The sequence below is a fragment of the Dinoponera quadriceps genome, unplaced genomic scaffold (genome assembly GCF_001313825.1).
Source record: "Dinoponera quadriceps isolate SergipeBrazil2010 unplaced genomic scaffold, ASM131382v1 scaffold7162, whole genome shotgun sequence".
Taxonomy (NCBI): Eukaryota; Metazoa; Arthropoda; class Insecta; order Hymenoptera; family Formicidae; genus Dinoponera; species Dinoponera quadriceps.
The window spans coordinates 3,834-15,595 of NW_014561034.1; the positions used below are offsets into that span (position 1 = coordinate 3,834).

General features: G+C 36.3%; 2 protein-coding genes across 4 annotated transcripts; one reads left to right on the plus strand and one right to left on the minus strand.

Moving 5' to 3' along the window:
- The first annotated feature begins 3,052 nt into the window (after positions 1–3,052).
- Positions 3,053–5,524, plus strand: LOC106750884 (ADP-ribosylation factor-like protein 1). Of its 2 annotated transcripts, XM_014631505.1 has the most exons (6): positions 3,053–3,269; positions 3,431–3,530; positions 3,841–3,957; positions 4,105–4,216; positions 4,369–4,588; positions 4,737–5,524. In XM_014631505.1, exons 1-5 carry the CDS (start codon positions 3,266–3,268, stop codon positions 4,576–4,578), a joined length of 543 nt encoding a protein of 180 aa, XP_014486991.1. In that variant the 5' UTR covers positions 3,053–3,265; the 3' UTR covers positions 4,579–4,588; positions 4,737–5,524. The 2 variants fall into 2 exon arrangements, with proteins under 2 accessions (XP_014486991.1, XP_014486990.1); XM_014631504.1 differs by having other exon boundaries at positions 3,054–3,269; positions 4,369–5,524.
- LOC106750883 (DNA polymerase delta catalytic subunit) lies at positions 4,474–10,758 on the minus strand. 2 transcript variants are annotated; one of them, XM_014631502.1, is made up of 10 exons: positions 10,478–10,756; positions 10,167–10,393; positions 9,914–10,080; positions 9,570–9,815; positions 9,190–9,492; positions 8,587–9,057; positions 7,104–7,510; positions 6,378–7,031; positions 6,091–6,210; positions 4,474–4,560 (listed from the first exon to the last, which is right to left on the minus strand). In XM_014631502.1, exons 1-9 carry the CDS (start codon positions 10,705–10,707, stop codon positions 6,114–6,116), a joined length of 2,802 nt encoding a protein of 933 aa, XP_014486988.1. In that variant the 5' UTR covers positions 10,708–10,756; the 3' UTR covers positions 4,474–4,560; positions 6,091–6,113. The 2 variants fall into 2 exon arrangements, with proteins under 2 accessions (XP_014486988.1, XP_014486987.1); XM_014631501.1 differs by having other exon boundaries at positions 6,378–7,510; positions 10,478–10,758.
- Between the last annotated feature and the right edge of the window lie 1,004 nt (positions 10,759–11,762).

Sequence of the window (11,762 nt, forward strand, 5' to 3'; positions counted from 1 at the left end):
TATATATTATAATTAATTATAATATATATAACATAATTATAATATATATTATATATATTATAATTAATTATAATATATATAACATAATTATAATATATATAATATTTATTATAATTAATTATAATATATATTATATATATAACATTATATGACCCAGAAAGTAAGATAATGCATGATATTAAGGTTTCTGCCAATGATGCACGTCGTGTTGCTTCAGGTAAGATGATATTGTGACCGGATGTCACTAGCTGAATGAAAACATCGACGTTTAGTCTCCCAGGTTCCGCCGAACCTTTAGAAGTGAAGTTCCCCACGGATCCCGTTGGCCGTCCAAGGTCGCCAGGGCGTTTATTGATCGCTTCGCCCAAACTCCAGGCCCGGGAAGCTGGACCGGCCAAATCTCCTCAGATAGGCCGTAAGATAAGGTGTGCACGATGGGATTTCCCTCCCCGGCCGCGCTATCGTCTCCGAAGAGAATGTCCGAGCCATGGGACGCCCGTCAGCGGCCCGCAGTATGAAAAATGGGAAACACGCAGATAAGAAACAAAAGGAAACACTTACTCTTTAAACAGATAAAATGAAATCTATTTTTAATATCAAAGAAAATTACCAAAGCGGCTAATGATAACCAAATTAACAAAAAATACGGATTCATACATACTATAAGAACTTAAAATAAAACTAAAAAAAAGAAAAAGAATAATATGATAGACTTGATATCACTTGATATCAATCAAACGCACGTAGGAAGTACGGAATAAATCTGTACATACAAGTAATAAGTATAATACGACGCAACTAACGATAATAGGATAAACCCACAAAAAAGAATATAATAGATATGTATGTGTGAGACGGAAGTATTCTGCGAATAATTACGCCGATAAAGAAGACATATCGCAACACGGCGTCGCTCGCGGGTTTTTTTTTGTCGCTCTATTGCGACGTATCCCTTATTGTGAGCAAGTCCCGACAAGATTGGCCGTGCGCGATAAGGTGACGCAATTCGCGTCGGTTAACATAGCGCAGAGCCGTCCTTAAGATCCCGCCGACGATGGGTTTTCTCCCTAGCGGAATTCCCCGATTTCGTGTGCTTACGTCGCGATCCGCGTATTTTCGCGCGTGCGACGTCTCGGGTTTCCGACGCGGAGTTTCTGGGAAAAGGGAAGATTACGCGGAGAGGAACCGTGGCAATCTTATACACCACTTACCGTCGCAGCGGCGACCGGTCGTTCTTCCACGTCTCCTGGGCCTGCACCAGCAGGTTCGCACCAGGCCGTCTTCGCAGGCTTTCCCCTTCGGCAGCAACTTCTCGATGATCCCTCATCTCCTTCGTCTCAGCAGTTCTAGGCTTCCTCAAATATGCGTCTTCTCGCTTCCAGTGTCTGCTCGCCACTGCCCGCCTTTCCCTCTTCTTTGATTTCAAACGTTCTCCCCCTTCCGCGACGCTTTCCGATTTGCTGGCGGCCCCCGCCAATCACAATCGTCCCTCGCATTCGTATTAGTTTTAGTCTGCGGTATCCCTTTTCTTCCAGTCAGCCGCGCTCCCTTATGCGGCTGAACCTCCGGTTGCAATATAAATCTCAATTATAATCTAAATATATATATACTATATATATATATATATATATATATATATATGTGGAGCTACGGTAGAGCCTATGGCCACCGCGCGTGTAGAAAGGAAAGGGAGAGTAAAAACTCCAGTTCAGGTAGCCCTGTGGGCGTGCGCTAATGAAGCGGAGTCTTTATGACTGCCCACACGCAGCTGTATTTGATTAAGTGCAAACTCGCAAATGTAACAAAAGAAAACGATGTGCTAAAAAACTAAGGAACGCAGCGTAGAACAAAATGGCCGCGATGCAAAACGAAATGGGCGCGCAGCACCAAGAGATGGCCGCGCGGGAACCAAAATGGCCGCAGCGCGGGGTGCTGAAAACGGAACGCTATTTACAGTATGAGCTCGGCTCGAGACGCAGAAAACAGAACGCTATTTACAGTAGAAGCTCGGCTCAGGACGCAGAAGACAGGACGCTATTTACAGAAGGAGCTCGACTCAGGACGCAATTCCCTTGAGACATTGCGAAGGCGACGACCGCGTTGGCGATCGGCGACGAGCGGCGTCGCTAGGGAGCGGTCGCTAGAACGATCGGCGACGCAAGGCGTCGCGCGGGCAACGGTCGCTAGGGCGTCGAGAGAACAACGCGGAACACAAGGACACCACTCACACTCGCGGGCACCAAGCTCTTGCGGAATCGCGAGCGGCGGAACACCGGCGCTGATACGCGCAGGCTCGTATCGTCGGAAACGGAACGCACTAGGGTGAACACTAGGGAGCACTCACGAGCACGTCCGCGCTGTCAACAGTCCGTGAAGAAAGAGAGCGAGCCGGGGTCGTGGCACGACCGCCGGGACGCTTCGAAAACAAAACACGATCGCGCCACAGAACCCGTGATTGGCCGGCGGGGTCACGTGACACTCTCGTGGTTCCGGCGGTGCGCGCGACGCGCCGGAAGAGCCGGGTGGCGCAGAGGCCGGTCAGAAAACCGGGCGCGGTTGCAGAACTTGCTTCCTCATGCGCACGGCCGCTCTGGGCGGTGGCGCCGCCGGTGACGGCGGGTGAGGCTCGACCGCCACATATATATATAAGCAGCACGACGTGCATCATTGGCAAAAACTTTAATATCATGCATTGTCTTACTTTCTGGGTCATATAATGTTATTTATTCCATAGTTTTTATTAAAATTTTGACAAAAAAATACACGTAATATTTGCGGTATATGTATCTTGTATTTAGTAACACCTATATGGTCATCTGATGACGTCACGCTCACGCCGACCCACTTCCTTAACGCGGGCATTGTAAGCGTTAGAAAGCTAGTTATAAAACTAGTTACAACAGTATACAGTGAACGCCGCGGGCGTTAAGTGGAACGGCGTGAAGGACGATTTGGGAGTTGCAATCGTTATGTGGAACGCACCCTATAAATACTGGCCTAAAATACGAAAATGTGTTACCCATTGAGAAAATTTGTGAGCGTGCACGACGTAGTTCAAGATCCACATATTGTGCATATAGAAGCGCTTCGGTATATGATCGTGGTTGAATCGCGTGTGTGACCGCTTTCAGATTTCTTTTTGTCCCCTCTGAGTGAATTGTGAGTTAAGGTGGGCGGCCCGGTTGCTTGGTCGCGTTTGTGGTTATTAAGTTTGACAATAAACACTGGATCGCGTCGTATGACACGAAGTTAACACTTCGCCAACATGGGTGAGTGACAGACTAGCGATTTCTCGATCGACACAGCAACCCGATTATTTTGCGAAAGTGAATACCGTAACATTCACGTGTCTACGGTTATCGATATTTATTACTACTTGTTACAGTAATTATCTGCAATAATATACGAAATTTTGATGGTCTCTTTGCAGGTGGGTTGCTTAGCTACTTCCGTAACCTACTTGGTAGCCGTGAAATGCGCATTCTCATTCTGGGTCTAGATGGGGCTGGCAAAACCACGATTTTATACAGGTTCAATCTTGCATTAAAACTTCCTTATCTCGATTATCTTTACCGATCCTATATATAGATCAATATTTTTATATATAAAAACTATTCATGATTTATTCTTTATGTGTCCCTGTGTTTCCTACTTTATTCTTTGTTACACAATTATATATTAATATATTTATTGATAATTTATACTTTATATATTATTGTACATTGTGTTAATAGCACATATATAATATTCTTGTCAAATGAGTGAGTTATTTATATATTCATAAGACACACCGAGTCATGAAACTTATCTCAAATAAAATTTTAATCGGCTGTCTATCAGGTTGCAGGTGGGGGAGGTAGTAACTACAATACCAACCATAGGCTTCAATGTAGAGCAAGTTACTTACAAAAATTTAAAATTCCAAGTTTGGGATCTCGGTGGTCAGACAAGTATACGGTATGTACAGTAAAAGCTGATTTTATACAAAATTCTTATGAAAATAAAGTTATATTTATATTCTAAAATTTTATCATACAACTTTTATAATACACAATGTGTATATGCTAGTATCAGTCTTATATAAATGTACGCTGTTTTTTCAAGACCATATTGGAGGTGCTACTACTCGAACACAGATGCAATTATTTATGTAGTAGATTCAGCAGACAGAGATAGAATAGGCATATCGAAGGATGAATTAATTTACATGTTACGAGTAAGTACCATTTTTCTTGCAAATAATTTTACATATTTGTTAAACGAATTTTACGCTTTGAGCTAATATTAACGTGTCTTTTAAGAAAATATATTTTAAAACAATGTTATGGTGATAACATGAAAATACAAGTATATCTTATATTTCATTAGGAAGAAGAGCTACAAGGTGCCATTTTGGTGGTACTGGCAAACAAACAGGATATGACAGGGTGTCTCAGTGTTGCTGAGGTCCACCAAGCACTTGGATTGGATGCTCTTAAAAATAGAACCTTCCAAATATTCAAAACTTCTGCGACGAAAGGTGAAGGACTTGATCAAGCGATGGATTGGTTATCGAACGCACTGCAAAGTAGAAAATGATCGATATTATGTGAGAATTATTTTTGTTTGAGCTTTACAAAGAGACTAGTTGTACGACTGTCACTTTGAATTTGTCGCCAGCAGCATTGTGTTGCCGATAGTAGATTTTTGTTTATATTTATTATAATTATTATATTATAAATATTTCTTTTATGCAGTCTACAGCCGAAGTATATAAGGAATCGTCATACTTTTTCATACCACAAAACATACATGATCATACGATGATAAGAGAATCATATATGTTTAATCGTTCTATACGATTTAAAAACGAAAAGTATAATAAACTTAGAGAATTCTTTCAACTTAGATTTTTTTCTTTATTAACCCTTTGCGGACGTCTGGCGGGCGAACGTCGCTGTGGACGAGAAGTATCGGGGCATGGAGCCAAGAAAATATACTAAAGGAAGATAAGCAATACATCGAGGTCTGATGACTTTCTTCCGAAGAAAACGTCACATGAGCACTACATTGTGGCATTATGTGTTTATTATATTATGATACTGTGTGCCTTGTCGCTCAGAACGATAAATACGCATGGGCGGCTATTTGGTGACACGCGTCCGCAAAGGGTTAATAGATATCTTTTATATTATTGAATATGTGCGCAATAATCTCCATTAGTTTATTGAATTTTATCACACAATCTCAATTAAACAAACCATGTCGCTATTTAATTTTGATGATGATTAAATTTAATATAAAATTATGACATAAATTTATAACAAGTACACACACGTACCTATAAAAACGCGCAATTACTAAAAACGAATAAAATTGAAGTGAATATTTTAAGAAAATTCGTATTTGTAAAGCGAAAATGTTTTAGCGCTTAGATTATATTTGTACAAAACATACTATTATCTTAAGAGTGGTACATACCATCTCAAATTTTCAAGTACTTTTTCCAAGCACTTATAATGTTAATAAAGTGAACATAAATCAAGGCTCAAGAGCAGATAAGACCAATGCAATATCATACTAGTATTTATAAAAGCTGTTAAACCACATAAGTAAAATAAAATTAATGCTGCCACGGTGAAAAATTCGCATTAATATTGCAAGACAAGGGATACCAGTTTTCAAGTCTTTTATATAAGTTCCATTTTTCGAGAATTACATTAAATATTTAATTGAAATAATTGATTTTTATGGTGTCAGCATTTAATAAATATGCCAAATAGTAGATCACCGGTTAATAATAGGAAGAGAGAGTTATAAAAATGAAAGTTTGCAATATATACTTATTATATTATATATACTTGTAATGAGTAGCATCCCTTGAATTTTGATATAATTTATGTACTGATCAATATTATATATATATATATATATATAGAAATATTTATTACTATATATATATATTATAAATACTATATATATATATATATATATAGTAATAAATATTTCAATATTGGCTTTATTACAAATTATTAATTGGCTATCGTGTAACTGACAACTTTGATATGCGTGTGCGGGTGATAGTAGCTTTTATACATAAAATAAACTTACCTAACGTGTGATCATTGTCTTCATTACCATTCCGGAACGCCAAACCTTTGGATACGTTTGACTTTCGCAGCCATGTCCATTCGAGATTTTACCCTCATGTAAAATATCGGGCAGTCACGGCTGAAATCATGTACTTGAAAGTGAAAATGAATTTTTTGGAGCGTATAAATCATCGGTATTTGTCGTTATTATACGTGTGAATATAATTATAAACGCTCAAATGTGTTTGAAATAATATATCCTTCTCTCGAAAAGTATCTCGTTTTGCATTAATTAATTCAACCAACTTTGAGCAGATCACTTCTTGATGAAGACTTCCTTGGCATCTTTGGCATTCCGCCCACAGTCTGCAGAACTTCTCCTCCAACTTGTGTTGATCCTGCAACTCGGTGTGAAACAACTCGCTTTCGTAAGATTCGCAATGCTTGCACACTGCTTTATCTTCTCTGTCCACTGGTAAGACGGCTTTGCATCCCAAGCAAGTCTCCTTTTTACGCGTAAAAGCTGCCAGCGCCCCAACTTGCGAAGTAGCGATGCATTTGGTACGCGTGTGGTCTCCTTTGAGCAAAAGTGATTCCGCCTTGTCACCAAGAATAGGCTCAAAGATACGTACCAGAGGCTTTGCCAATTGATTCTCTAGATAGTAATTCGTATCGATTGGGATGCTGTTCTCCAACGCATAAACGGGGTCTTCCGCTTTTTGATACGCCGGAGCACCTTTGGCTGCACTTATGAACACGTACGCCACTCTGTCGCCGAGTTTCGGTGCGGTCCCGGCGTCTCGTTTCTTCATTTTTGTCGCCAATTCGACGTGTGCTTGCTTTGCCGCGTAATCAGTCTTCGTTAATTCCTTCGTGATGACTAATTGAGAGAGATCGATACGATTACAGAGAAGATCACTTATGACTTGTTTAGCATAATCCACGGCAGCATGTGGGTTCCTGTGACAATGGCATACCAACGTTACTAAATTGATAAAAACGCAGAAAAAGCGTAAAAAAATTAATAAGTACCTTTCGATAAGTAATATTTGCAAACAGGTATTCATCATGTTTGCGACCAATGGACAGTTATCTCTGCGTACAGTCTCGAGACCTTTGCAATCCATCTTATCGTATTTATCAGGTTTCGTGAAGTACAAACCAGCGTAACGTTTCTTGTTAATTAAGAGGTACGGGAAATATACTTTTTCGAATTCCAGTTTTATAGGTTGAATGAATTTGGACGAGACATAATCGGCTGCCTCTTTGCCGAGTTTCATTGCTTCTTCTATAGATTTCACACCGAATTTCACCATGACTGAATCGGTGTCGCCGTATATAACTATCGCATCGTTTTTGTACCCATTCTCTACTCGGAAATGCTCTTCCACTTCTTGTTTCGTTCGTTCGATCATAGTACGTCCGTAAGCGGTAACGCCCTACAATTTATACTGCGTATGTAATATAAGATGAATGTCCCAACTTGTGACAATAGAATATCTGTTTTCTTTAATAAGACGTAATACTTCATATAATAACTCCATATTTATCCTAAAAAATGTGTCCTAAGTTATCCTAAAAATTTTTACTCTAAATTTTACATGTTATTTGTTATAATTAAATCAAATGAAATTAATTGCAAATGAAATTAAAAACTATAGGGAATGTTAAAATAAAAAAATAATTATAAGCATGCTGCTAATGGCGATAGTTCAAACAGTTCATCAGGATCACTAGTCATCTTAGACATCATAGAACTTGGTCATTGATATAAACCGTCTATTTGGCATTTCTTAGCTATTTCTTAACTTCAAATAATTAAAATCGTATTGTCAGTCGAAAAAAAATTAAAGAATAATTTACAAACCAAAAAAATAACAAAGTATATATTCTTATAGTTAACACACATATATCAGAATCTGTATTAGAATATTTATTTGTCTCCATTTTTATCTAAATAAATATGACATAAAATGATAGAAATGTTCCTATTTCTCAAGAGGAAATGTGAATTGTAAATTTTATATATTATAAAGTTAAGAAATAATATCAATAACTTACCCCTGCAGAATTTAGTACAAATAGTATAAATACGAGTTCTTAGCTTGTCAATTGACATATTTAAGTCAGTAATATGAAAGTTCACGAATCTGTACTAATTTGTGTCATTTGAATAGCGACTTTTGTCTGTCAGTAATAAAGCTATCTGTGTACGTTCATTACCTTTCAGTAATATAGGCATATATATGTCATAAATTAGAACAAATCAAAGTTACATGTTACTAAATGGCACTTCGTACTTTGGAGAAGATATATTAATTGGTTATACCATAAATTAGAAAAAAATACATTTAGAATATAAATGTTCAAACTTTTAAACGAAATAAATTTTATGTATTTGGCTTCACACATGTATCACCAACTTATAAATTTATTTTCACGATGAGGTTCGTTATCAATTGGGACACTGACTTTATTCTTTACATTACGTTTGGAAAATTGATCAGCAACTTACAGCAGATATTTCCAAGCACGGTAATTTCCCCATTTGTGCTCCTGTGAAACCATACACGGAATTTGCGGAAACTTTTAAAGCATATTGTCTACCATCAAGTACTTTCTGCTTTAACGGGTCTGTTTCTTGTTTCAATTCCGCTTTTGCTTTTTTCCTGGCTGTCAATAAATTTTCCAAAATCTCAGGAAGGATACCTTTTCTCACGGAGCTATTGACAAATAACGAATTGCTTGGGGTTGTATTAATATTGTCCTCCGGAATATTCAATTCCTTCTTCTTAGCAACGGTTAATAATGTCGTGTAACATAGATTATGTGCCATGATGATGCTGGGATATAAAGAACTGAAATCCAAAGTAGCAATTGGATCATTGTAATAGCCACGTTTTGGTTCTATAACAGTGCCTCCTTCGTATTGCTCGTCGGTACCGTGACCTTGATGCACAGGCATCAGATAATCCTTCTCCCGTGTCTATCGACAAAACATTATGATAAATAACATTATATAAATAATTATATACATTAAATATATTAACAAATATTCGATTTTACATTAATACAAAAGTGACTATCTATTCTTTGTCGAAGATGAAAATTTTCGTACTTTACGTAAAAGTTGAGAAACAACTTTAATTTGTTGCCCACGAGTTAATAAACTGGAAATAGATACTCCTGTGACTCTTGCCATTTCCATATAGATAATTATGCACATTAATTTGTCCAACAACTTAAGCGGTAAGTATGCATCTTTTAAGCAATATACAGCAAGACGTCGTCGTGTCTGTTCATTTCCGTTTTGCAAACCAGTAATATCTTTATGGTGAACATTCTCTTTTTGTTCTTGAAGAAAATGGTATGATACTGCATTTAGAGAGTAAGATCGCAATTTATAATCTCGGACCAATACCTAGTATACATTTTTGTATTTTCATTAAAACTGCAATACAAAGAATTCGATTGTATTTATCATATTGATTTCTTTACCAGCAATAAGTCAAACGGTACCCTTCCTTCAAAATTAATCGACTTATTCTCGCGACGGCCCAGCTGTTTGCTTTGTAACACATGATCCTTGATGACAGATTTTATGTTTTTCACTCGGCCAAGAAAGCTGAAGTTCTGAACGTTGAGATGTTGTGCGCGATTAATTAAATATGGGAAATCAAAGTTATTAATGTTATATCCAGTAAAAATGTCAGGATCTAACTGTCGCACAAAATCGGCCCATTTCTTGCAACAGAAAAGATCATTTTGTAATGAACAGTTAATACTAGATAATTGTAAATATATTCTATATTTTCCTATATTTTATATTTTAACTGGCGCACCTCCAACATCAAACTCTCTTTTTTAAAACTCAACACCTGACAACCGACGATAGGCGCGCAAGTGCCAAAAGTAAATATATTTTTTAGAAATGGTTCTGATTCGCCCTGTCTTATAACCATATTAGCGATCTGTATCACTGGATCGTGTTTTGCTTCTGGGAAGATACCTGCAAGAAATATTTATAAGGGGCTTTATATAGTAGGATAACTTCATAATAAGATAACTTCATAGTTACGAAAACGCAATAATTACCTTCACGTCCAGCACATTCAATATCGAAACTGAGAATTCTAAATGGAGCTATTTTCGACCATTCTCCTTCCGGTGCGTGAGCTATAAAAGCATCCCATGCAACATCTACTTCCAACTGACATCGTGTAGTTAACTCCAGTTCGTGTCCATATTGACCACGTAATTTCCAGGTTTTTGGTGTCAATTCTATCCAAGAACAGCCAACTACTGATGTGTCAACCATAAACCTTGCATAAATATTCAAATATAAAAAGATAGCAAATTTTTAATAAAAGTATAATATATAATAATTAATAATTGTTAACATGTACCTGATATCAAAATCGATATTGCTTTCAAAGGCTTTATAATGATGATTAAACATAGTGTAAACCATGTCCTGTTCCAGTAATCTTTTGCAAGGTGCTATCAATCTTGGAATTGCTACTGTAATTTTCAAAAACGACAATTTCTCGCTTCCCATATATCCATACATGGATTGCTTATAAACTAATTCAACTGCTAAAATGGCTTCTTGAATGTTATCAGGGTTTGATTTCATATCTTTCTTCACTGCTTGATCCAGAGCTTCCTATGTTAATCAAATGTCTGCGTCTATTACTATTTTATTATTATATCTAAAATCATTTTTTTTTGCTTCAAACCTAACCCTCTTTCTCAATTGTACATATAATAAATATATAACTAATAAGGAATCAATGAAACGAGTTAACAAATATATGCATTGTAAAAAAAAGTGAGGTTATTTACTATATTTTGATAACACTGTCCAAAATTTGATCTTCTTTTACAACATGAGAATGAATAGTCATTTCTGATATATTTTTGTCTGTTGAACACAAATCTGTTGTCCAAATTTATCTATCATGTCACAACTTAAAAAAATAGTGTCAAAATAGCCAAAAACGAGTATTTTTAGGATGTTTATGACATTGTAGCACCGAGAGCAAATTTTTTTTCCAAATTTTGTTAATGCTAGACAAAAATATCAACTATTAGCTTTAAAATGCATTTTGTTTTGTTTCGGATTGATATCTTGTTTTTAAAATATAGTTATATAATTTGAAAATAGCTTTTTTTCCATATAATATATGGAAAAGGCTTTTATTCTATCTTAATACTATATTGTATAGCAAATAAATATTTTTGTACTTACATAATATGATTGGATCATATTAAATCAAAAGGCAATATGAAATTGACAAAATGCAATATAGCAAGAACATTATTTTGTTTGAAAAAATACTATATATCTTGTCAATTTCAATATTGCTTTTTTATTTAATATGATTATTATATGTAAGTACAAAAGTATTTTTCACATAATGCAGTATTAAGATGGAATGAAATACTTCTTCTCTTTATGTATTATATGAAAAAAAAGCTATATTCAAATTTCAATATCTCAAAAACAAAATATCATGCAAAATGCATTTTAAAACTAAAAGTTGATACTTTTACAAAGCATTAACAAAACTTGACATTGACGAAAAAATTTGCTATCAATATTACAGCATCATAGAAACTCTCAAAATTGTTGTTTTTAACCACTTTGACATCATTTTTCTCAAAATTATGACATAACCAAATATAGAC

Excerpts from the sequence above, each read along its gene's own strand:
- LOC106750884 (XM_014631505.1), top strand. Across the intron at positions 3,958-4,104 it reads GGTGGTCAGACAAGTATACG|ACCATATTGGAGGTGCTACT; the intron begins GTATGTACAGTA and ends TGTTTTTTCAAG. Across the intron at positions 4,217-4,368 it reads AATTAATTTACATGTTACGA|GAAGAAGAGCTACAAGGTGC; the intron begins GTAAGTACCATT and ends ATATTTCATTAG.
- LOC106750883 (XM_014631501.1), bottom strand. The coding sequence starts at position 10,707 with ATGAAATCAAACCCTGATAACATTCAAGAAGCCATTTTAGCAGTTGAA. Across the intron at positions 10,081-10,166 it reads TGAATGTGCTGGACGTGAAG|GTATCTTCCCAGAAGCAAAA; the intron begins GTAATTATTGCG and ends TATTTCTTGCAG. Across the intron at positions 6,211-6,377 it reads CAAGAAGTGATCTGCTCAAA|CCGTGACTGCCCGATATTTT; the intron begins GTTGGTTGAATT and ends ACATGATTTCAG.